Genomic DNA, 26,577 nt, shown 5'->3' on the forward strand with positions numbered 1-26,577 from the left:
AGGAGTCCAGTTGATTTTGTTGTTTCTTTAAATACCGTATTTTTCACTCTATAAGACGCATCAGACCACAAGACTGATAGTTTTTGGAGGAGGAAAACAAGAAAAAAAATATTCTGAATCTCAGAAGCCAGAACAGCAAGAGGGATTGTTTCACAGTGAAAGCAGCAATCCCTCTTGTTTTTCTGGCTTCTGGGATAGCTGCGCAGCCTCCATTCGCTCCATAAGACGCACACACATTTCCCCTTACTTTTTAGAAGGGAAAAAGTGAGTCTTATAGAGCAAAAAATACGGTACTTCGTAAAAGGCTCCTGTTCTTCTTTAAAGTTCCAGTTATCCTTGTCACGTAGTTTATGTGTCAGTTTTGCCAGTTCCACATAGTCCATCAATTTCTCTTGCCACAGTTCTTTAGTCAGGATTTCCTCATTCTTCCATCCTTGTGCTATTAAGACTCTCGTCGCCATTGTTGCATACATGAAAATGTTTTTTAGTTTCCTTGGCAGGTCTTTTCCTACAATCCTGAACAAGAAAGCTTCGGGCTTTTTTTCAAATGTTAATTGGAACATTTTCTTAAGCTCATTGTATATCTTTCCCCCAAATTAACAGTGTGCTTATTTCTTGAGTAAAGATTTTGGGTTTCCTCGAGCCATAAGTCTGAATATGGTGTCTGAGGGTGAGAGCCAGGACACAGTCGCTTTACCCCTGGACCAGAGGCGCTAATGTGTCTTCTCCTCCAGAGACTGCGAAACCAAATCAGAGCAAAAGTTTCCAGGGAGGTTCTCAGAGTTTCAAGGAGACCTTCTTGTCCTCCTCTTTTACTGAAATATTATTTGAGCTAAGAACTCGTTTCACATCTGGCGCCCTGCATCCTGGAACATCTCCAGAGGCCAAAGACCAAGCAACATGCACGACCTTAGCAGTGTTCAATGGAGACACGTCAAAGAGGACTTGCACCCTCCCGACCCCAGGGCTTTCCTTCCAGGAACAGGATTAACTTCCTCTACACCCAGAAGGATTCCAATTTGCGAAGGCTGTTGGGTGCCACTTCCCATCTCTGTAAATCCAATGAGTATTAATTTCCTGGTAGAATTAGCCCTCTTGAATGGAGCATGGAATAGTCATAAAAACAGCTTGAGGTGTGATTTGCCAGAAATTGTCCTTTCTCTCTTCATCTCTTTGGCTGAGAGCCTTGATGTTGAGTGGGGGCTTCTAGCATCAGCCAAATTCAAAATGTTCTCCCCTTGTCAGAGCTGTCATATTCTCTCTCTCTCTCTCTCTCTCTCTCTCTCTCTCTCTCTATCTCTCTCTCACACACACACAGAAATCTGATCTTAACAGAAGCACTCTTGCCTCTTGGATATGGCTTTCTTAGCTGCTTGTCTTCTTTCTGCGAGGTTTTTTATTTTGAACTTCGCAGCCTTGTGTTGGGAAAGAGGCCTGAGGAGAGGCTGAGGGCAAGGCTGAATGAGGCAGTTTAATAGTTTAGGGCAGGAACAGAACAGGAGTTTCAGGTGAGAGAGCTCTGGGTTGAAGTGGGATAGGTGCAGGTGGGAGACAAGTGAAACAAGCATCCTGTGGTCCACGGAGGGAACGTGGATTAGTCTCTAAAGGAAGCTTGGCGGAATGAGCAGTGCTGCACAGATGGCCTCAGGCAACGTCCTGCGTTCTCATGCGCAGCCCAGAATGGCCCAGTTGCCAGAAAAATCTCAAAATTGGGGTATTTGTGTTTTCCCCTCCCTCAAAATCAGGGACCCAAAGCGTACCACAAAATGGTTAAGATAGTTCCAAGCCACCCAGAACATTTAAATTTAGAGCGCATACATTTCAAGGATGCTCTGATTGCTGGAAAAATGTGAAAAAGAGGGAGTTTTTACACAGAATAGTCAAAACTCGGGATATACCTCCCCCAAGTCAGTTTGAACATGGTGTGGGGCATGGGAGGTGTCGGACTTGGTAGCAGCCAAGTATGTGCTGAGCATCTGCTCCTTCTTAGGGAAAGGGAGCAGGATTGTTTTGCCCTAGAGGGGCTCATGGTCTGAGTGATTTCTCTTTGGATACAGGGGCTATCTCAGAAAGGAGAGGCTAGTTAGTGCCAATGTGGGAGAGTGAAGTTGCTGCTTACATTTTCATTCATGGCAACCTGGAAGCATCGCTGGGCATTTCTGAAGCAGCCCATGTCCTGAGCGCCGCAACTTCATAAGCCTGTGACATCTTTTACAGAGCAGCGATCTGGCTAAAGCATCCTGCAGCCTGGCTAATGCCAGCATCCGGATGTTCAGCACCCATCCTTAGAACAAGTCTGTGCACCTCACTTCTGTGCTCACAGCAGGGTACCTCATATCCTGTGTGTTCCTCAGCCATATGCTCTACCTATGTCCACTTGGCACCCATGCTTTTGAGCTGGCTGGAGCATGTGGAAATCACTCTCTGCAGAGGCTTGAAAGGCCAGGCCTGTCCCACATCTAAATTATTTGTCAGGCTTAAGGTGCTGGCGAATAGAGCCGGAGCAACCATACACCTCTTGTTTTGCAATGTGAAGTGTATGTCTTAATGCTGCTTCATAATGGGATTTAGGAGTCTGGATGCATGATTTATTAGCTGCTGCAGACAAAACACGCACGTAACCCTATCAGGCTTTTAATTTTGTAATGCACGGCGTTGGGGCTTCCTCCCCCCCCCCCCAGTACAACTCCCACTTCAGAGGCTTCCAGTGCCTCATGGAAAACTTTGAAAATGCGTATTTCGAAGGCACGGTCCTCAGCTCCACTTTCATTTCTGCTATTTGGTGACTTTCCATTTGGTGTGCTGCTGATCATCAGCTGGGCTGTGCAGCGCTGCGCGGACAAGGAGGAAGCCTTTGCACTCACACACAGTGTGTATGGCTGATCCCAGCCCTACTGCATCTCTCGCCCCCCCCCCCCCCGATCTAGTTCCACATACCTCTCAAAGATCCACTCTGGGGATCAGGGGACAGTCAGAAGCCATGTTGACCCTGGGTCGTCATTCAGTGTCTGTGTGCGCGTGCGTGTGCAGAAAAATTGGTGACACGCCTGTGTGTGAGCATGCAAAAGTGATTCCTAAGAGGCCCATTTTTTGTGTTAATCCAGGCCGAAGTGGGAGGAGATGGGGTATTTCAGATTGCATCCTCTTTTGCACTCTGCTTTTTGAGGCGGAGTTGTGCAGATGCTTGCACATACTAGTGTGCAAACTTCTAAATAAATAGAAAAATTGACACTGCTTCACAGCAAAACTCCAGAGCGACTTACCCACGTATACCTCTGTTAGTTATGAACATTATTTATCTGCCCTTCATCAAAAGAACAGAAGAAGCTAACCTGCTATAAGGCTGTTTGCCCACCCAGGTACAAATTGTCAGATTTGACGGGGAATCACTCAGAGAAAGGTGTTTCCTGGTATCTGCAAACTGAGATCTGTTACTGAGAAGCTTCATTGTATGTGTGGTTAGGCTTGGGAATTCTGTGGCCACCTCCATGTGCTTTCAGTGGACTGCTTGAGGGGGGGGGTGTACTGGAGCAAGGAGATGGAGCTCCTGGAGCCTCCTCTGAACATGTTTTCCTAGTGAGCCCTCCTTGGGTGAAAAAAGAGACCTCCATTTTCCCATCCATTTAGAGCAAGGCCGGCCCAACCATTGGGTAGAGAGCTGTCTCGGGCATTAGATTCAGGGGCGCTGGAGGATAGAGCTCTGTGGTCCTCAGGTGTGCTGGATGGAGGATGCTATTCCACCCCCGGTGTGGAAGTGAGATTCAGCTGCGCCTCCGATCCGTTTCTGCATGCGAAATGGAGAAGGTGCCATTTGGTCTTCCGCACCAAGCAAAATATATTGGAACCTGTCCTTGAGATGATATGAGGAAGTGTGTTTTTGATGGTCAGGTTGGTGGGAAGCCCTGGGGAGACTGACCTTTTCTAAACACCCCCCCCCCATTCTTTGTTTTGGAGGCTCACCCCGGGAGATTATGAAACTCTGAGAAAATTGGGTTCTCTTTGGGTGTTTTGTTCTCGCTGTGTTTTTCTCCAGTGTTTCATGTCAAAAGGAGTGATGGGCGGGGGAAGTTGGTAACTGTTGAGTTCAGTTGGGGGGAGAAACACTGAGTGGATGGAATGGGCTTGCCTTCTTCCATGTCCCTTGGCTGAATCTGCCTTCTATGACATTCAGTTTTACCGTGGTCTGGTAAACAAAGCCGCCAATTCACGTTCCGCTCCTTGGCACTTCGCGAAAACCAGAATGCCCCCAGGCCAGGCAAGGAAGGTTTATGTAAGCCAAATAAAGCCCTGAACAATGAATTGGCATGGTTTTTGGCCTGAAGAGGGACCGGGCTGCCGGCCTTCAAAACGCCAGCTGATTTCAGGGGCCCATGGTCTCCTACTGGCAAACTCTGGGTACCTCGGTGAATGCCTTCAGCAGCTATAGAAGTGATAAATAAACATAGCTAGCTTTGAGGATGAATTGGCCCCAACTCCATATGAGAAAAGTTGAGGTGTGCTTGAATGCTTTCAGGAGAATTCTTGCTTTACCGTTGAGCGACAGCCATTCCTTGTCAACAGAGATTAAAGTTAGCCTTGGAAAACCAAGTCTCTGTCTTGATGGCATCCCTGTTTCATGCCTTGTAGCATGGCTCAGATCTTGAAATAGGGCTTAAAATAGGGTTAGATTATCTTACGTACTCCGTAGTGGTGATAAGTCTTTCAAGCTGCTTTCAGAGCACTGCATCTCATAGACCTGCTGGATGTACAGTCATACCTCGGGTTGAATGTGCTCCACGTTGAACGCTTTCAGGTTGCGCAACCCAGAAGAAACGGAGCGCATTACTTCTGGGTTTCGCTGCTCGCGCATGCGCAGACGCTCAAAAGGACATCACGCACATGCGTGGAAGCAGCAAAACGCGATCCGCACACGTGTAGACGCGCCGTTGCATCTTACGTTCCATTCAGGATGTGAATGGGGCTCCAGAACGGATCCTGTTTGCATCCCGAGGTACCACTGTAATACCTCCCAGCGCCAGGATCTGTTCTCACAGAACTGGCTAATTTTCTCTTTCCTTGTTTTAATCTGGATGTTGAAAAAGTTGCTTAGGAAAGTGAATGTGAACTTGCCACCAGGGTATCTCTCCTGCTCTTCCTGCTCCTGCTGTTCACACAAACTTAAACTCCAGTTTCCCCATTCCAGAGTGAACACTTGATTCAAATTGCTGCGTTGGCAGCTTTTACTGAGTACTTGCAGACCCTTCCTCCCTCTCTTTCTTCATCCTGTTTTATTATTATTATTTCTTTGGTAATAAAGGAAAATTGAGTTCTCTGGGCTGTTTTTGTTCGGGGAGGTGAGGTCATCAGTGGAGAAGTTGAAATCCCAGCTTGCTTTAAACTCTTCTCATAGGTGTGTTGTATAAATCATTCCTCCTTCAGTTGCCACATAGGGTTGGGGTTACGCACAGCATCCTGGAATGGGTTCAAACCCATTAGATTCTTTTTTCAGATCTCAACAAGCCCTTTGTATAACCATGTGTAACATGGGAAGAAACTGTTCCAATGGATGGGTGCCATTTTTAACTTCAATCACTGCGAGTTTACATATGACATCGGAGTTGATTAGGGCTAAGCCAAAACTGCTTACTGTTTGGGGGGCGTGTTTTTGGCAGTGTTGAGGGAACATTGAAACATTTTCAGCAGTGACTGTGAAGATGTTTGGCCTATTCTTTCCATTGCCTCCTTTTGCTGTCTCTCAGCAGTTTGTTTTCCCTTAAGGATGCCACCTTGTTCATTCTGTGGTCTTTGATTGGTTGAGATTGTTGTTGTTTAGTCGCCATGGACCAGAGCACGCCAGGCCCACCTGTCTTCCACTGCCTCCCGCAGTTTGGTCAAACTGGTAGCTTTGAGAACACTGTCCCACCATCTCGTCCTCTGTCGCCCCCTTCTCCTTGTGCCCTCCATCTTTCCCAACATCAGGGTCTTTTCCAGGGAGTCTTCTCTTCTCATGAGGTGGCCAAAGTATTGGAGCCTCAGCTTCAGGATCTGTTCTTCCAGTGAGCACTCAGGGCTGATTTCCTTCAGAATGGAGAGGTTTGATCTTCTTGCAGTCCATGGGACTCTCAAGAGTCTCCTCCAGCACCATAATTCAAAAGTTGAATTATGGTTGAGATTACCCATGTGAATAATCCAGGAGGCATTGCTCTTGCTCTCAGCTGATTTTTCTTCTGTGATGTCATCGTGTGACCAAATTTGGTGAATTTAGAAGAATCATAATGGCATTCCATTCGTTATGTGATTCATGATTGGTTGGGCTTTGGGGCTAATCAGGCAAATGAGATGGCATGTTTATTTGTATCATTTATTATTCCCATGATCCTCGATTATAAAACCCCGTAAAAAGATGATTTAAAAATTAGGCAAATGATAAAAGTAGTAACTATGTGCTGAAGTGGGAGCTGATAGAGGGATTGGAATCAGATATGGTATTCTCAAGAGGTTTGTGGTATTTTATAAGGAGTTTGGCTCAGGTTTTAATTCACTGAGATAGTTGGGTCAGATTTACTGTATTGATGCGATTGATTGTTCAGCCCGGACACTGAGATCCAGCACCAAGGGCTTTCTGGCAGTTCCCGCACTTCAGGAAGTGAAACTACAGGGAACCAGGCAGAGGGCCTTCTTGGTAGTGGCGCCCTCCATGTGGAACGCCCTCCCATCAGATGTTAAGGACATGAGTAATTATATAACATTTAGAAAACATTTGAAGGCAGCTCTGTATAGGGAAGTTTTTAAGATTTAATGTTTTAGTATGTGTTTCTGTATGCTGGAAGCTGCCCAGAGTGGCTGGAGCAACCCAGTCAAATGGGCTGGGTACAACTGCTGCTGCTGCTACTACTACTACTGCTACTACTAATAATAATGGAATGTGGTGCAAACATAGACACTTAGGAAGCCTGCCTTATATTGAGTCAGACCACTGGCCCGTCTCGATCAGTATTATCTATAGCAGAGCTTTCCAAACTTTTCATATGAATGACACACTTTTTATCCAGTTTTAATTCGGTTTTAGGGACGCGGGTGGCGCTGTGGGTTAAAGCCTCAGCACCTAGGGCTTGCCGATCAAGAGGTCGGCGGTTCGAATCCCCGTGGCGGGGTGCGCTCCCGTTGTTCAGTCCCAGCGCCTGCCAACCTAGCAGTTCGAAAGCACTCCCGGGTGCAAGTAGATAAATAGGGACTGCTTACTAGCGGGAAGGTAAACGGCGTTTCCGTGTGCGGCTCTGGCTCGCCAGAGCAGCGATGTCACGCTGGCCACATGACCCGGAAGTGTCTTCGGACAGCGCTGGCCCCCGGCCTCTTTGAGTGAGATGGGCGCACAACCCTAGAGTCTGTCAAGACTGGCCCGTGTGGGCAGGGGTACCTTTACCTTTAATTCGGTTTTACTAGCAAACTGGAGGTATAACTAACCCCTTTCCAGCCCCGAGAGGAGCATGGGAAGTGTTCACACCAACGTGTTGCGGCACACAGTTTGGAAGGTTCTGGTCTACAGTGGTCAGAAGTAGTTCTGTAGGATTTCAGGCAGAAGTCTCTCCCAACCCTACCTGGAGAGTTCTGGGGATTGCAGCTGGGACCCTCTTAATGCAAGGCAGATGATCTGCCACTTTGAGGTCAAGTGTGAAGGGTGGGGTGGGAATCAGGAGGCGTTAGGCTGCCCCCTCGCTTTAAGAACCTGGGATGGGAACCCCAAGCGCGAAACGAACTCTTGCTCAGTGTTGTTTTCCTTGGCGGCTTCCCCGTTGTGTTATCACACGTAACGGGATCCCTCTCGGTTTGTCAACATTCGGTTTGGGGCAGAGAGTTCACATCTGCAAGAGCCTGGATATCGGATTAGGCTGCGATTAACGCCATGATGTAATGACGCCCTCCTTTTCCTTCCACCAATATTTGTCCTGTAGGGTCGGTATATTAGAATATAGACTTCAAAAGGGGTGTCTTTTCCCCTCGCCTCCTGCAACTGTTTGGCTCCCGTCGCTTGCAATATTCTCGCTGTTGGTCTAAGGCTTACCATCTAAGTAGTTTTAGGCTTGACCCGCCAGCCTCCCGGTGGAAGAGCTTTCAGAGCCTGTGATAACACTGGGAGGAGGCCGTTTCTGAAGAGTTGTGGTATGCATCCCTTGCCGTGGGATGGGGGTTCCTTCTTTCCCCTTGCACATTTTTAATTATTCTCTCAGCAGGCCATTCTAATGAGGATGAGGGTGGGTTTTTTTGTTCTTCTCAGCGCTGATTGCTTGGGAAGGAACTGGGGAAGGAGGAGAGTTAGAGAGCTGCAGGAAGACAGGGACCTCCAGTCCTTGCGACGCTCTCATTGCAGCAAGATCTCCCGGGAACAGTTGCTGTACCCACTAGGCCTGGCCTCCCGAGCTGTTTGTTTCTCTGAATAAAGGGTTATATTTTTTTTTAAAATAATATTTTATTTTCCACATTCAATAAACAAACAAAAAACAAATCAACAAACACATCAAAAAGAAAATAGCGAAAGAAAAACAATACATACATTGTACAAAGACAAAAAGAAAAATGAAAAAGGTAAGAATAAAAGAATTAAAAACAAATATTGTGTCATTGTATTCTTCAGCATTAACTTAAGTCTGCGACTTCCCCATGCCTTCCCACTCTGTATTCTAGGTCTTATATTCTGGTAGTAAACTCTTTCCCTCTGGCGTATCTTTGGTTCAGATTAATGTTATTGTCTTATTTATCCTTACATTTCCCTATGTCTTACTAAATATACTTTCTTTAACATTGTCATTTTTATAATAACATTCTTTTACATTCAATCTGATAACCTCAAACGTTCGTAATTTTATCTCTGAATAAAGGGTTAATTTCACTGACACCGTGTGAGTTATTGCTGACCTGGCTTCCGCCCCTGTTGAGTTTCCTAAGGATAAGGTGGTGCTAAGGTCAGCTCTTTTGGTCTTCCCTTAGGAAGATTCCTTGTTGCTCTGGCCTTCAAGGTTAGTTTGTGCTGCTTTTCGCTAGAATCTGGAACACAGGTTCCAATCAGACACTTATTTAAGAGGGCACTAAAATTCTACCTGGCCAGGACTCGGACCCTGAGACAAACAGAAATGTGCTTGGCAACCCCAAAGATAATTAGATGGAAGAATGTTTTTAACAATAACTGCTTTTAAACTTTTTTTTAAAGAAATTGCAATTGTTTTCAGATTGTTTTAGAATGTTTTTGCTTTTATTTTTTAATTGTGTATCTGTCTAGATCTGGTTTAAGGATAAAGAACACAACAGAGGTCTTGGAGATGCCCATCAACAGGCAGTGTTTCTCAAATTTGGGTCGCCATCGGTTTTTGGACTACAACTCCCATCATCCATAGCTAGCAGGACCCATGGTCAGGGAAGATGGGAGTTGCAGTCCAAAAACAGCTGGGTGTCAAATTTGAAAAACACTGAACCTGGACAGCAGACAGAGCAGGTACACAAGCCACCTGCTCACAGGTTTTTACCCAAAATATCATTCCGCTTTTCCCCCTTGTGCACCCCCTAAATCTGCTCTGGGTCTCCCCTGACCCTGCATAGTAGATTTGGGGATGATTTTGGGGGGGGGGGGGAAGGTGTGAAAATCTTACAGCAACACTAGTCCCTGCGCCAGGTAAAAAATATAACGCAATAACACCCAGAGACTGTAGCATAAAGGTTGCATAGCTTTTGTGAATCTTTCTTGCATACAAAGTTTGTATGATATAAAAATGAAAGCCTACCATCCAAAGGTAAAGTTTCAAAATATAAAAAAGAGGTAGCTGTGTTACTGCTTTAAAAAGAAAACTTGCTTCAATGAGCAAAATAAAATATAACTGAGGTCTTATGAAGGGGGATGGAAATTGGCTGCCAATCCATGTACCACCTACAGATGTGAATCTCAGAAATGGCCATTAGACTTGAGTGGAACAATTACTTATGAGTAGAGCTACTATTTTAAAAAGAAATCATTTATTAAACGGTCGTAGAAATACACTTAAATCCATTTTGTCATTTAAACCACCAGAGGACCTGGAATTAACTTGTGTATCCAAAATACTTCTCATTGGGAAAGTAGCAAGTCCAAAGATAATCTTTTTTATGGACTGGGATGAATTCTTTCTAGAGCAAAAGATAATAATAACCAGAAGTCCTGTGATGACATTCCAGAAAATGCATGGTTAATGGGGTTTCTAGTATGAATTTTGGGCTTGTGTTCAGTTAACTTCAGCTTAAGAGGTCTAATGATCTGACCAACATATAATTTTGAACATGGTCACATAATACAACATGAATTGCAATTAGAAAAAGCTTTCAAAACATTTTTTTTTATATGAACAAGATAAAAACTGTTTCGTTTCCAGACTTTGTGGACATCGTGTACAGTGACCACACTTAACCGTGACTGATTTGATCATTTCCAAGAGATTTCATGTGCATAATGTCTGAACTGGCTGATTTATCTGCCAAACTGATAGTTCTGCAGGATCCCACAAAAGGAACTCCTTTGGCACCCTAGCAAACCTTGAGCAATATGCCAGTATTTCTATACAATATGTTTGATATTATGGGCTACATGGTTGAAGTCCAAGGACCAAAATAACCCTCTTCTTTTAGTGTTGGATTGAGTGATCGTGTGCTGACCCTATCTGCTCTTAACCTGGACTCTAAAACCATCTGTTTTGGGAAACTCCTGCTGTGTAAAGTGTGAGAAAATTGATCGGCGTGAGATTTCTAAACTTGATCAAATGTGAAGTCTTTTGTTAAATGTGAGAAGTGTCCATACAGTCAATTATTCTTAAGAAGCCTGATGTAAATAATGAACTTCTGTCTGTGGGTTTAGTATCCCTTGCCACACAAAGGATGTTGTTGTGGCAGCAACACATCCGAAAACAAAATAGTTATTTGGTCCACTTGGCGAGTGAATTGGACGTTATCATTAACGGAATTTATCTAACCAAAAAACTCACCAGCCTCAGATAACTTGGAGAATAAAATGAAAATATCGTCTATGTGGCATTAATAATAATAATAATAATAATAATAATAATAATAATAATAATAATATTAATATACCCCGCCCATCTGGCTGGGTTTCCCCAGCCACTCTGTGTGGCTTCCAATCCATAACATCTGATATGTTTCTTAGGGGGACTATGCACAGAGTTTAAAATACTACCATTCTCAAGCTCAGCCATTTACAGATTGGAAATACTTGGCACTACCAAACTAGCCATAGCGACCCCTTTTATTTGAAAAGAAAACTGAGTTCTTTTCAGTTAAATAGTTCTTTTCTAAAGTAATGTCCATCAAATCCAGTTGTTTTTTTCAAGAGTAGATTCATCAGCTGAGGAACAAAAAATCAAAATGTATTCAATTATGGACCTTGTCTAGGGTATGGAAGTATATATGGCATCCAATGTAGTAAAATGTTCATGATTATCAGTACTTAATCCCTCTACCTGTTGGATGAAATATGAGGTATCTCTGATATATGAGGGCAGTTGCATAATTGTCCTTGTTTTGTGGGATCCCTGTGAGTTTTGTTTGTAGCTTCTCTGGAAAGGTAGGGCATCTGGCCACCTTGCCTCCTGGAAGTCGGAAGTAGGCTCCACCTCCAGACCGGGGCATGAGAATTTGCAGTAAGAAAATCCTTCTCTTCTGGCGAGAGCCAGTGTGGTGTAGTGGTTAAGAGCGGTAGTCTTGTAATCTGGGGAACTGGCTTCGCGTCTCCGCTCCTCCACATGCAGCTGCTGGGTGACCTTGGGCCAGTCACACTTCGCTGAAGTCTCTCAGCCCCACTCACCTCACAGAGTGTTTGTTGTGGGGGAGGAAGGGAAAGGAGAATGTTAGCCGCTTTGAGACTCCTTAAAGGGAGTGAAAGGCGGGATATCAAATCCAAACTCCTCCTCTTCTTCTTCTTCTCCTCCTTCTTCTTCTTCTTCTGGCAACTTGGCTGAAAGAAAGTCCACTTTGCTCCCCTCAGTCCCTCCTCCAAGTTGGCTGGTAACCCTAATTAGGGTCAATTCTATTCCTTCCTCTACCTGCTTGTTGTTGTTTAGTCATTTAGTCGTGTCTGCCTCTTCGTGACCCCCTGGACCAGAGCACACCAGGCACTCCTGTCTTCCACAGCCTCCCGCAGTTTGGTCAAACTCATGCTGGTAGCTTCGAGAACACTGTCCCACCATCTCGTCGTCTGTTGTCCCCTTCTCTTTGTGCCCTCCATCTTTCCCAACATCAGGGTCTTTTCCAGGGAGTCTTCTTTTCTCATGAGGTCCCTTCATGGATCACTGCCTTGTCGTGGCGAAGGGGCTTGAATAACTCAGAGAAGCTATGAGCTATGCCGTGCAGGGCCACCCAAGATGGACAGGTCATAGTAGAGAGTTTTGACCAAACGTGATCCACCTGGAGCAGGAACTGGCAAGCCACTCCAGTATCCCTTCCAAGAAAACTCCATGGACAATGACAACAGGCATATTGTTACCGGAAAAATCCGAGGGCTCCCTTGGACAAAAAGTAAAGACACCAACCAGAGTAAATTGGAGCAAATCAGCAGCCTGTAGGCTTGGCCTTTATTGAACTGTTGCAACAGGGTATTCCCCTCACTTGCAGGAGAAAGGAAAGACACAGAAAATGGTGTGCAAGACCTTATAAAAACTTTTGAAATTCCCAACCTCTAGGTCAAACCCACCCCCAGAAACATCATGCATACATTACAGAAAGGAGGGGTTGAGGGAGGAGTTGTGGTGGTAACCTGAGTGTCCTGTTACCTGGCTGGTTCCCTTCTACCCCTCCCCATGAGTCATTTTCTGAAGACAAAAGGTAGTCGCAGTTTCCTGCCCCCTGAGGGAAGATCTGATCATTGTCCTTTGTTCCAATCTGTGCTGAATCCACTCCCATATGCAAGTTCTTTGTGATCTTGATTGTCTTCTGTCTGGGATCATCAGGGTTGGCATAGCAACTGGGCAGGGCTCCTGTGGATGTGCTGGTATGGTGAAGGGATTATGGCGCCCTGTATCAAACCTTCCCCATTTTGTAGCCTTTCCTTCACGGAGTAAAATAAAAGTGGAACAGTGCAAATCCGATGTATGGTTGATTTTCTATGAATTTATAACAGAAGTGTAGCGTATGTAGTGTGTGAGTGTGAGTGTGTGTGAAGTTTGTACAAACTGAATGATGGGGGGGGGGGGTTCCTGCTACAGTTATAAAAGTTGTGACGCTGGAAGATGAGCCCCTCTACCTGCTCCTCCAGTGCAAATGTAACAGGAGTCTTAGAGTTCATGTCTGGAATGAACCACTGACATCCAGTCAATTCAGGGAGATGCACTTGCCCCTGGAAGAGGTCATGTAGTGAATGTCCAGTGCCTGAGCTTTGTACCATAGAAGATCTGGTTCTCCTGCATTTTGAAGAATCTCACAGCTGCAGAATATAATTACCGTGCATTTGTTTTATTTTCTGTTGCTTCCTTTTCTCACCTTTCACCTTCCCTCTGCCGTTTCAGGTAACTTCGAAGTGGGCGTCCACATTGCAGATGTGAGCTACTTTGTGAAGGAGGACACGGCCCTGGATGAAATCGCGAGCAAGAGAGCAACGAGTGTTTACCTCGTGCAGAAGGTGAGATTTGCATCAGTGCCCCAGAGCGAAACACAGGCAGATAACGTTCTTCTGGATGCTGCCCACAAGTCCAAACACATCATGGTTTTCTGCCAAGAAACTGGGCGGAAATGAGACATTTCCTGTGCTTTATTATCGTCCTTATAAGAAAGCTGGCAGGGGGCACGGCTACTGCTCCCAAATGGGAAATTCCATGCAACTGTCATGGTTAATAGCTATTGACAGGTTTGTATCCTCCAGGCTCTTTATTTATACGTGTTATTTAGCAGTTGCTTTTCAGAGGCCAGCCTTCCACAAGGTGGTGTCCAGTGAGAAATAAAAGCAACAGAATGTGCAGGCGGACTAGGAAACATTAACCGGATGCTGCAATGGGAGCTGAATTCGCTCAGCTGGGCCTGCTTAAGGCAATAGCAGCAAGTTCGGTTTTTAAGACCTTCTGGAATGCCAAGCCAGGCGTTAACTGCATGGTACCCATGCAACTGGGACCCCAGACACAGATCTTAGATTACAGGCAGGTTATACGAGTACCAGTGGTCCTTTAGGTAACTCAGTCCCAAACCCTTTATGGCCTGAGTGGTTACTACCAGTGGTTACTACTACCACTTTAAACTGGGCCCAGAACACACTGGTAGCCGATGCAATGGGTGCAGAAATGATAGTGAAGTCCATAGGTTAATCATGTTCATTGTGTAAAGTAGTCTTCGTCTTTCAGGTGCCCATGTTGCTGCAATGCAACACTGTGACGCTTCTGAATAGGCATGTTTTGCTAATTAGTGATTTATTCCTTTATTCTTAGTATTAATTGCAGAGCTGCTGTATTTGACTCTTTATAGAATCACATAAAACCTGCCTGGAGCTTATAGCTTGCATTCAGACTAGGGAGAGACAAAGGAGGAGGCACAATAAAATGGAATATTTCAGCTTAGAACTCTATTAGCTGCTTGTGTGCTGCTGATTATTGATCATGGAAGTTATTGATCATGGTTCTTTGTTACGGAAAGGGCACCCAAGCCGAGTGCTTATCCCAAGAGGCAGAAGCTGAAAATAGGAAATTATTCAGTAGGCAATATGTTTTTTTAAAATGGAGAAATGTGTATTTCTCTGTGCAAATCTTCTTTGTTCTGAGCGCTTAAATGTCAGTATGGTGGAAATACCATGGGAAAGCAGCCCTGGAGAAAATCAGGCTTGACGTGGGTAGTGTTGCAGCTCCAGTTGAACATTGTGGTGGGGGAACCTTGCAAGGAAATCAAATAGATCTGCATAACTAATTCACTTGAACTTGCCTGTCTGGGAGAGAAGGAGTAGTTGTGCAAAAGGCTAATGGTTTGTTTTGAGAAAGTGCAAGGCTTAGTGATGAGTGTATCAGGTTCTACAAAGCAGGCAAACCTAAACAGTTTTCTCCCTTCTGGCACGTCCCTGTGTGTTGTTTTAGGTGTGAAGTAGTTTGAGTGGGGAAGGTCAGCCATAAATCCCTACAATATTTTACTGGTCCTCTTTTATAATGGAGATCAAAGATCGGAACTGGAAGCCAGTCTTCATGTCGAGTCCAAGGGCCTCAAGACGTTCACTTCTGACACCAGCAGGTTGTCGGGGTGTTGATATTTTGATAGCTTCAAGCAGAATAACAAAAGAGGTGATCGAAGTTTGAATTCATGGAAGTGTTGATACAGAAAGTAAGAGGGAAAGAAAGGAAACTCTTGAGCAGAAACTCTTGGCTCATAAACAAATTGCCTGTTTCCTTTGAGTGTCTTTCAGTGCATGAGGCCACCCCATGATTAAGTCTCTGAGTCCCCTCCCTAAACCACGGGCTCAGAGCCATGGAAGCCATCAGGCTGCAAGCATGGCTCCACCTGATTCAAAGGCCACTGGTGGAGGGCCTGTTCTGGGAAGCCTGAAGGAGCCCTCAAACTGAGTGGGTGTGGGCAGGCAGCCAGGTTGAGCGGTGGGAACAAGATTGTCAGTGGGACTTGGTGGAAGCGCTCCATTTTACTTTCCATGAAAAGGGGTTTTGTCCTTTGGCCGTGCTTGATCTACTCCAGGCTTCCCCGCTGGGGATGGACCTTCCCTGGCTGGCCTGCGTTTGAACTTGGTGGCCCCCAAACCCTCCTGGAGCTCGATTACAACGCACACCGTGAGCCCTCCTATCCCAGGACCAGCCCAGAGTCTGGAAGCATAACAGCTCAAGGCAAAATCAGGAGAGAGGGAGGTTTGGGGAAACTGGAGGTCAAGGCTGGTATGGTGCAGTTGGTGGGTTTGGGCAGAGGGGGGTGGAGTTCAGACACCCGCTCATCTCGCTCAGTCCAAACCTGGGTGGGCCTGTATCTTGGTGTAGCCTACCCCATGAGTATCCTGTTCTCATGGGGCTTGCAGAGGAGATGATAACAGTTGCCAGATCCTCTTCCAGTAAGGTCAGGGCAAGTCCAGGCAAGGCAAGGCAGATCAGGACCCTGGGCAGCTCCCAATGGATTCTTCTGGCTGAGCTATGAAAGGTGGTGACTTAGCAAAGGACCAGAGTCACCTGAAAACTGGCAGGGCTCTGAACGCTGGGAGAACTGTCTGCAGTCCTTAAAGAGCCCTGAGCTTATTCTGCCATTGCTGCATAGTTGCAGAGCCCTCTTTTGTTTGGCTTTTTGGGAATCTCAGAAATGCCACCACCCCATGTCTTCTGCTCCCGATCTGCTTCCTGCCCCGTCAGAAGGGCAAAGATATGACTTAACTGGGTTGATCCATTGTACAGTTCAAAAGCCATATTGTCCTCTTTGTGCACTGATGTCGTCTGCAAACTTTCTTCCTACTCCCTCATCCACCCATCCCGTTCCAGGCATGGGAGGAAGGAGGGACAGCCTTCTCTGCGGCAGAACTCCACCTTTAGAGTTGTCTCCCCATGAAGGCTTCCCTGATGCCTACCTTGTTTTATTTTGGGGGACAAGCAAACACCTTTCTATTCTGCCCTTTAAAATATTTCATTGTTTAAATACTACTAGAATTCACTTTTTTGTTATTGTTTTGTGATGCTGCATTTTTAAAATTATTGTTGCTGTTATTATTAAAAACCACCCAGGAAATTTTGTGGCTGATGGTGTGCTGTAGAAATTATTTCAAGAAACAAATCTATATCTATATCTATATAAAATTGTATATAAACTGTTACACTTTTTATTTGTTTTTAATTATATTATATTGCTGGGACCTTACGGTGAAGGATGGGTAAGAAACCTTATAAAATAAACAAGGAAAAACATTACTTTGCTGGGTGGATCTGGTAGGAAGCAAGCTTCTTGTAATGTAAATCTAAAAATGCAACACCAGTGATAGGAACGACAACTGTGGGTGTGCTCTCTTTCAGTTTACACAAATTGTTGTCAGATTGCTGCCTCTGTGTGCAGCCTGGCCTATACAGGTTGTGTTCTTACCTTAAGGAGAGGCTAGGATGTTCAGTGGCACACTGCAGGTGGCCAAATAACTTCATTTATTTGCGTTTTTAACAATATGCCCTGCCCTTCTTCAGTTTCAGCCACAGCTTCCAGGTTTACAATTTGTAGCCCAAACATGCAAAGAGGGAACTTGCAAAATAATAGTTGAAACAGCGGGACAACCTAACATTATCTCAGCAGCATTTAATGGATCTAAGCAGAGAGATTTAAAAGCCTTGGCGAAAGAGCCGTTCAGAAAGACCTTGCTTTCAGCATCAGGCAAGCCTGTGGGAGAGTTCTCCCCAAATGGGCGCTGCCACCACGAATGGTGCCCTCTCCCCAGTCTCCACCTACCTCACCTCTGAAGGTAGACGAACGGAGGAATATTGGGCCATACTAAGCCAGACCATTGGTCCATCTAATTTGGTAGTGTCTACATGGGTGGTGCTGTGGGTTAAACCACAGAGCCTAGGGCTTTCCAATCAGAAGGTCGGTGGTTCGAATCTCCGTGACGGGGTGAGCTCCCGTTGCTCGGTCCCTGATCCTGCCAACCTAGCAGTTCGAAAGCATGTCAGCGTGCAAGTAGATAAATAGGTACCACTCCGGCGAGAAGGTAAATGGGCGTTTCCGTACGCTGCTCTGGTTCGCCAGAAGCGGCTTAGTCATGCTGGCCAAGCACCCTTGGCCAATAAAGCGAGATGAGCGCCGCAACCCCAGAGTCGGTCACGACTGGACCTAATAGTCAGGGGTCCCTTTACCTTTACCTTACTCTGCCCTTCAGGCTAGGGTTTCCTAGCCTGACCTGGAGATGCTCAGGATTAAACCTGAGGCCTTCTGCATCCAAAACAGAAGTTCTACCACGCAGCTCTGGCCCTTATCAGGGGCACTTTAGATAAGTGATCAGTAGCCAAATGTCCCACCTTGGCAGCAGAGGTTTCCCTCCTCTGCTCTTCTTTTTACCAGTCAAGAGTCTTAGTAGGTGCCTCCTGGTCACGAAGAGTCGCTCTCCAGCTGCATCCTTGGCTCCAGCTGGGCTTTTTGCTAATCTCTTTCTGCTTGCTCCCTGTTGTTATCTGAGATTGCAATACCTTGCAGCTAGCGCTCCCATCTTTGATTGGCGGTGGGCTTTTCTGACAATCCTTGAAGGGTTCTGCCCCTTCTCAAGCGGATAACCTCCCATTAAGCAGGCCGAGGCATGGCCGGCCTCACGTAGGACATCTGTGAGTTATGGGCCGGCTCCTATTGTCAACGTGCTCCCTTGCCGTTGGAATAACACAGCTGGCGGCCTTTTGTGTCTAGAGGAACAGCTTATCGTACCCTGTTGCCCTCCTGACCTTCCAGTTCAGCCTGCCCTGCTGATTCATATGGAAAAGCGATTTCTTTCCCGGCTGGCTGGAGACTCAACAGCCAGGCCTGCTATCCCAAACTCTGCCAGGCAATTAGAGTGGATTTATGAGCAGGGATTGGGTGCCAAGCCACAAACGTGATTAAATATTTTAAGAGCTTTCCCGTGAAGGCTTGGCATGTAGATAGAAAATGTTTGCATTGTGAAACTTACACAGGGTCCTGGGATTTTTTCATCCTCCACCCCACTTTTTTTGGCGGGACTGGGTTTTTTTCTTTTTTTCTTTTGTAACCTGCATGCTTACTTCATTTAGCAATAGTGGTGACGTTATCGGCAGGTTTTTGCATCACTTGGTGTAAATGCAGCCATTGACCCAGAATGGTATGGGGAGCCCTGCTGACAGGAAATGCAGCTGTTGCCCGTTCTTACCCAGAGAACCCCTAACTGGAGAAAAATATCACACCAGAAATAGTTTAAACGCTAACGATGTAATATCAACACTACAGAAAGGCAACTGTAGAAAAAACGCTGAGAACAATGGCCTTGTTCATGTGGTACCTGAAACCAAACCTTAGGTACAGCTTGAGCTTAGCAAGGGGGGAGCTTAGCCACAAGTCCTAGCTCAGAGACCATGCTAAGCCAAGGCAGCACAAAGGACTGGGGGGTGGGGCAAATTGGCTGTAGGCTCTTCTCATTTGTGTGGTCTCCCAAAGCCAATGTTTGGCTTAGTGTGTTGCGTGAAGCAGCTCAATGTTGTCACCCAGAAGGCTGATAGAGGAGGTGTGCGTTCCATCTTTCCCGAAAAGCCATCAAAGAACCGTATCTTTCCTCCCCTTTGGAGGAAGGAGATTCCACATGAGAGTAGGATGTTATTGGAAAAGCCCAATTCTTGGCTGCCACTGCGCAAATTTGCCACACAGATGGCGCAGACAGTAAGAAAAATAAAATCGGTGTACATAGCATGGCAAAGTAGTAGAAGCACAATATTATTGCTCATGGGTGGAATCCAACGTAGCACTAAGGCAATTGTTCCATCGGCGCAAGGGCTTTATTTGCTTGTGCAACCAAGCATTCTGCTCCTCTCCTAACTCTGCCCTTGGGGCTTCTTCCAACCCTCTGGAGCAGTTGGGGGTGGTGAAGAGAGGGAGGAAAGTCTCTTTGCACAAGCAGAAATCTTTGCACCGGTGTCAGTGGAAAACTGAAATACTGCTTTCAGGGAAACTGAATTCATTTTCACATACAGTACTTTTGTTTCCTAGGTGATCCCCATGCTGCCCAAACTCCTCTGTGAGCAGCTGTGCAGTCTCAATCCTATGACAGACAGACTCACCTTCTCCGTCATATGGAAGCTAACTCCTCAAGGCAAGGTAAGCCCCAGCAGCTTTGCAGGACTAGGTATATATCATTCAGCATTGCCCCTTGGATTGTCCCATTGATTGAGCAGATAAGCTCAAAAAACACAACATCAAGTGTGCAGGTATGAGTTGGCAGCGCTGACATCACAGGGGGGAGACTTGAATCGGAGGCTTCCTGCTAGTTAGGAAGCACAAGAGCTGTCGTGTGCAAATTGGTCCAGATAGGTTCATTTCTGGGTGGAACATAAAACTTAAGAATTTCCACGTTGGGTCGGTTGAAAAGTCCACCTTGTCAAGCACCTTGATTGGTTTAATCAGCTGTCTCCAAGAAGCCCAGAAACTCACACAGCACACCTGCAAATGGTGTTCAAAGATACATTGCAGGGTTCAAAGACACGTCTAGGCCTTAGGGCTGCATTCTTCTCTATGCAATCTTCCAGGGGCCTCCTGCCCAGCGGTGGGCAGGGCCAAAGTCAAAAGTCAGTGTTCAAGGACACATTTAAGCCAGGAAAAAACACTTGGGGTGCACCGTAGGGTAGAAAGGCCTGGAGTTATTTCCCACATTGCCTCTGAATGCGGAGACTTTATTCAGCCACCCTGGTTAATAGCTATAGACTGATCTCTTTCCTCCATGAATTAATGTTGTTCTCCACCCCTTCATACCACAACTGTTGCCTGCATCTCCGTTGCTTCCAATCCCTGTGATTTCCACAAACCACCCCCATCTCAATGTTCTTTGAACCACAGCTCCCATCAGCCCCAAACTGAACAGCCAAAGGGTTGCTCTACATCCCAACCAGTTCACCTGGCCTGAATTCAGATCTCTGCAGCTTTCGCGTTGGGCTGGAAGCCGCTTTCATTCTCCCTCCTCCTTTTTAAATTTATTTCATCTTGCCCAGAGGCTGTGCTCCGGTTGCCCTTGGCTCTGGAGAGCTGCACTTGACGGGAAATCTCTGCCTGTGCCCATGCCCAGGCAGTAACACCTTTGAGGCAGATTTGCCTGGATTTAAGGAATTAGCTCATGTACAGATCGGCAATGTTAATGCTTCCAATGGCTCTGAGATGTCTTGCATTGAGCTGTAACGGCGCGGGTCGAGATTAATGAGGACCTTGGCTTAATGCAGCTGTTCCTGACAGCCAGGGATTAAGAAGGGTGAGGAGAAGATGGAGGGAAGGGCTTAAGAGCCGTTTAATGTGCCGCGCTAAGAGGGCACATGCCTCTCTTCATGGAGAGTTCATATGGTTGCAGGCAATTAGGGCTTGTCTCCAGCAACACAATTCTTCATTTTTCCTCCGCAGCAGCTTGCAGGAGGGGGCCTGGGAAGAAAAGCGCCTTGCCGTGCTATGCAGAGCAAAAGATAGGAACTGTGTTCCTCATTAGCTAGCTAATTATTTGTCTCCCACTGGCTTGGCTGCTTCTTCTTTCTCCTGCTGATGGCCTAACGTTTAGGGGGACAGCAGAAAATTTCCACTAGAGTGTGAGCTGCTTTTTGCCTCTCTTTCCCCCCTGCCTGCCCACTTTTCCCTTCACTTCCTTAGTATCTCATCCTCTGTGCTTATTAGTTATTGGTGGGAGGGACCTTTAGCCTGTTCCTTTTGGAATGTATACAAGACCTCATGGTCTCAGGTCCAGAGGCTAAGAAAGCTTCTGCCTGAAAACACGAGAAGACACTGCTAGTATTGAGAACAATGGACCATGGGGTGTCATCCTTACAACCTTAGTAAAGTTCCAGGCACTTTATTTGGACAATGTGGATTTTTCGGTCATGTGAAACGCACTGACTCTCATATGGCCATGTCTATAAGGCAAGGTAAGAACCACACCCTTCAAATTTTTCTAGACGTGTTCCTGCAATGAATTTTCCTGGAGTGTCTCTTGAGGTCCTAACCAACTCATTTTTCCTCGTTCACCATCTTGTCATTGCAGATTCTTGACGAGTGGTTTGGGCGGACTGTGATCTGCTCCTGCGCAAAGCTCAGCTATGACCATGCCCAGAGCATGATTGAGAACCCCGAGAAGGCGTTTGCGGCAGAGGAAATCCCCGCTATCTCTCCCCGGCATTTGGTAGATGAAGTTCGCCAGGCAGTCCTCAACCTCCACCAGATTGCCAAGCAGCTGCGTGAGCAGCGGTTCCTGGACGGAGCTCTTCGCTTAGACCAGGTCAGTCCCGTCCCTGCTTTATTGCGAGGATGATTAAGCAATAGCAAGCTCCCGCAAACGGGATTAACAACAGAATCTGCAGGAAGGCCCTCGGAAGGCAGGCGTGTCTGAGCAAATACTACCAGTGCTGAATGCGCCAAGTGCGGTGCCCTCCGTAAATGGTTGAATTCCAGCTCCCATCAGCCTCAGCGAGCACGGCCACTGGCCAGGGATGATGGGAGGTAGCCTAACAGCGTTGGGGTGGAGCCACATCGGTCTAGGTAACCCTTAAGACAAGCCACATTCAGCCTTTCTCAATTTGTGGTAAGGATGCTGACCTACCTTATGGAGGTTGTGGTCAGGATTAGCACCTGATAAGGCATCTTGAAGCACTTTGAGCGCTGTCTAAAGCGTTGTATAAATGCTGGCTATCATTGCTAAGTGTGTGAAGGTTATCTCTCATGTTGAGAGGACCGCATCTTTCCATATGAACCTTGCCGGACCCTGAGATCACCTTCTTGAGGCCCTCCTTCATGTGCCTCCTCCCCCAGAGGTCCGGAGGGTGGCAACATGAGAATGGATGGCGCTGCCTTCTCTGCAGTGGCTCCCCGTCTGTGGAATGCTCTCCCCAGGAAAATCCGCCTGGCACCTTCATTATACACATTTAGGCGCCAGGCAAAAACATTCCTCTTGGTCAGCTCCCAGCAGGCCTTTGGTTGACTGGATTGACATCCTATACGCTTTTAAAATCTGGCTCTTTTGGGGGGGATGTTACCGGGTTATCGTTTTTATGTGATTTTATTGTGAACTGCCCTGAGACCTCCGGTTATAGGGCAGTATATAAATTCATTTAGTAATAATGATAGTAGTGACAATAATTGAAGAAGACCATTTAGGCGAGTGACTAGCACGGGGAGAAATTCCCATTGGTGTGCTGCATAGACCTGCTGCCTGCTTATCGGAACTGATGACGGGGGCACCATGGACACATTGTTTGCAATCTAGGCTGCCCGGTGCCATGGGCAGAGAGGAGATGCCCGTCTAAGAGGTGGCACAAGCAAATTACCTGAGTAGCACTCTGCAAAACCTTTTGCTGCTGTCTTAACCATGTCAAACTTGCAGCTCATCCTGTGGCTTAAGATACCTGCATCGCCCCTTCGCTTTTCTGATAAGGGCAGTGGTTTCATAATTTTCCAGATAAGCAGGGGCAGTGGTGCACTGGGATCTTGGATGGCAGGAAACCTCTCATTGTCCACGAGGCCAGCGCATCTCCTGGGTATTTATTTAGTTAATAGCATTTCTAATAAGCCATTAGAAAACGAGCTTGCAAAGGGAGGAACGGGGTGGGCGAGACTAAAGGTCAGACCATACAGAAGATATCCAGGTCCTGTTGCTAGGGCAGGAAGGCAGGGTTTGAATGTTTCAGTTGCAGGTGACACTCACAGATCTGGCTAGTGGCGCTGCCTGCAATGTCAGAGGCCAGTCTTGGTGCACGAGTGGCGTGGGAAGCCTGCCCTTCCCCACACCGTGGAACACATAAAGACGCGAGAGACAAGGCGGTACTCTGGATGCATGTGGGGAGACGGCTTCCCTGTGTCCCCCCCCCCCTTTATGGTTTCTCTTCCCAGTGCTGTTGCCTCTGCTGTGGCTGAGTCTCTGGGCTTTTCATTGTTTCCCATTAGCTATGGCACTGAAGCGTCTGAAAGGCGCTTGCAGCCGACCTGTCCACACAAGATTGATTTAACGGAGAAGCCTTTTTTTGCTGCTGGGAGCTGACCAAGTTCCTACTCCGGGGAGCAAAGAGCACCTGCTGGGAGGAGAAAGAGTGATGGCCCAAGAGCCATGCCCAAGAGTTCTCAGAAGTGCTGGGTTCCCCTTGGAGACCAAACAGGGCCGTCCTGCAGCTCAGCTGCACTGCTCTTGAACTGCACAGGGATTTGGAAAGGTTTTTTTCCAGGCTTCCCCTTGGCTCTTGCCTGCCTCTCTTGCCTATGAACTTCCCAGAGGCACCTGCACCATCCTGGGAAACAGAACCAAGGGACTAGAGGGAGGCCTTGTCGTCTGATCCAGCTGCCCAGATCTCCCGGTGATCCTTCCCGCCCCGTTGCCAAACGTTTGAGCATGATCAAAAAGTGCACGAGCGCTCTGAGATTATGGGATGCCCTGTCCTCTCGAGCTCGGCTTTTTAACATTTGCAGCAGCAGCAGCTGAGTGAAGCCGCCCGCCGGCCTCCGGGCACTGGGAAGCCAGCGGAGCATTTCTAAATGAGTCGCGGCGGAAAGATGAGTGGGAAATGGGGCTGTGCAGTAATTTCATTAAAATGAGGAGGCAAAGTGGTGTTTGCTCTACAGGCAATCTGGCCTCCTGCTCCTCTTAGTGATTTCCAACACTGGAACTGCATTCGTTTGAAGGGTGGCCTAGTTTTCTGGTGTGTGAAAGGAAAGGGGGAGGGGGGTCTTCAAGGAAGCAATATTCCCCCTACCCATTCAGTTGCCTTTGCCTTCTCTTTAAAATGCAAATAGTGGTCATTATATGCATGTATGGGTGTGTTTTCTGAAAGGATAGCCTGTGCTGTCCCAGTGGAGCCGTACATTTCAAAAAGCAAATATGGAAATATTGGTTTAAAATGCTATGAAAATCCAGTTTAACCAGCTGAAAACATATCTGATGTGAAAACTTGCAGCTCTGTCCACCGGCTCATTCCTGCCTCCCAGCTCACCTGTGAAGGTGACTCACACCTGGCTGAGCCGCCAGATTTTTGTGCTCTGGCTGCAGCAGGTCCTCAGGGCCGTTCCAAGACCCCTAACTAGGATCCTTCCGGCTAGAGATGCCGGTTTGGGTGGGTGGAATGCGCAGTGTCATGTTTTAAAAGAAGAGGTGGCGAATAAAACATGGCATTTCCAGCCTTTGAAGATGCTTCAGGTGGAAGTTGGAGACCATTCCATTTCCAGCTCTTGCCAGCAAGTTTATTCATAAGCCCATTCCGTCCCACTTCCTCATCAATGTGCAGTTTTTCTTAAAGAAACAAACTGTACAAGAAGAATGCATATCTATATTTTTCTCAGTGTGAGCATTTCTAAAACATCTCTCTCCACACCGCCCCCCCCTTAAAGTGGCATTTAAAAGGGGTGGGGAGTTGGTACATTTTTCTCCAGCTCAGAATTGTGCTGCAAAGTTTGGAGACGTGTGGGTTGCGGAAGATAACGCTGCGTTCTGATCCGCACAGCAGTCAGATTCCTTCAGCACCCGTAGCTAAAAGGCCTTGGTTTTCAGGTAGAAGTGGCTCCCCTCCTAATATGCTTGTGGCACATGTGTGGAGAGGCGAATGGCAAGGTGAGGTATGAGTTCCTTTCCAGGGAAGAAATCTGATGAAACTCGCACCCTCCAGAAGGTGTCCGAAAGCCTCCCATCCTTTTGGTTTCCCGTGGATCTGGGCCGGGCCTCGAGGAGGCTCTTGTGATTTTCTTCCAAGTATTAATTCCAGCCGCCGATGTGGCCGGTGTTTTCTTTTCTGTCACCCTGAGTCACTGCGTGTCGAGTGATGTGAGCAGAGGCCGACTTAAGTGGCAACGTGACGCCCGGGTGTCAAAAGTCTGCATTGTTTCACCTGCCAGCAAATGTCTGGGTGAAAGTTCATAGAGTTGCAAGGAGACGTGTGGCCTGGAGAGAAGGAGGCGAGGGTTTAAGAAACCTTTCTTCCTGCACGCCCAGAAATGCCGACGCTTGGCTCTCAGTCTCCGTTATCACCTCAGTGACAACGGTGAAGTCTGCACGGCGCTTTAAGAGAATGAAAAAGCAAGAGAACCCTGTTCTAAGGGGCTTCCAGTTTATAGCTGACCCTGAAGAAAGGACAGAAATGTGCAGGAGACGATGGGAATGGAAAAAAATGAGCAAAACAAAGTTTATATGTCTTGGGACATAAGGAAGGGATGTGGGTTCAGCCTTGACCATCTCTTTGGGCTTGAACCAATAATAATAATAATAATAATAATAATAATAATAATAATAATAATAATATATTATTTATACCCCTCCCATCTGGTTGGGTTTCCCCAGCCATTCTGGGCGGCTTCCAACAAAACACTAAAATACAACAACCTATTAAACATTAAAAGCTTCCCTAAACAGGGCTGTCTTCAGATGTCTTCTAAAAGTTTGGTAGTTATTTTTCTCTTTGACATCTGATGGGAGGGAGTTCCACAGGGTGGGCGCCACCACTGAGAAGGCCCTCTGCCTGGTTCCCTGTAACTTGGCTTCTCGCAGCGAGGGAACCACTAGAAGGCCCTCGAAGCTGGACCTCAGTGATGGGCTGAACGATGGAGGTGGAGACGCTCCTTCAGGTATACTGGACCGAGGCCGTTTAAGGCTTTAAAGGTCAGCACCAACACTTGGAATTGTGCTCGGAAACATACTGGGAGCCAGTGTAGGTCTTTCAAGAACCAATAAATCTCCATCTGCCTTACCTCAACCTATCTGTAAAATTTATGGCATCTGAACTGGCCCTCCAAGTTATTTGAGTCTGTCACCGCAGTCCTTCCCTGTAGCATGAACAGAAGTCGGGCTTAATTCTACCAAATTGCTTTGGACTGCACCTTCTTACTTGTTCCGGGTCATCACAAACAGGCGATAAACCCTGTTTGTGGATTTCGCCACACTAGGCGGCAAGTGGGGCAGGGATGCTTTATCTGCATTAAACAATA

The 26,577-nt window shown here is 46.7% G+C and overlaps 1 protein-coding gene across 5 annotated transcripts in view; it reads left to right on the forward strand.

Moving 5' to 3' along the window:
- The window catches only part of DIS3L2 (DIS3 like 3'-5' exoribonuclease 2), a 213,082-nt gene that overhangs the window by 127,102 nt on the left and 59,403 nt on the right, over nucleotides 1-26,577 (forward strand). For all 5 annotated transcript variants that reach the window (XM_083441955.1, XM_083441959.1, XM_083441956.1 and 2 more), the window contains 3 exons: nucleotides 13,512-13,624; nucleotides 19,642-19,749; nucleotides 21,665-21,898. In XM_083441955.1, coding sequence (XP_083298081.1) covers nucleotides 13,512-13,624; nucleotides 19,642-19,749; nucleotides 21,665-21,898 — 455 coding nt within the window. The remainder of the gene's footprint in view (nucleotides 1-13,511; nucleotides 13,625-19,641; nucleotides 19,750-21,664; nucleotides 21,899-26,577) is intronic.

Source organism: Podarcis tiliguerta, assembly GCF_965153285.1.
Source record: "Podarcis tiliguerta genome assembly, chromosome: 5".
Taxonomy (NCBI): Eukaryota; Metazoa; Chordata; class Lepidosauria; order Squamata; family Lacertidae; genus Podarcis; species Podarcis tiliguerta.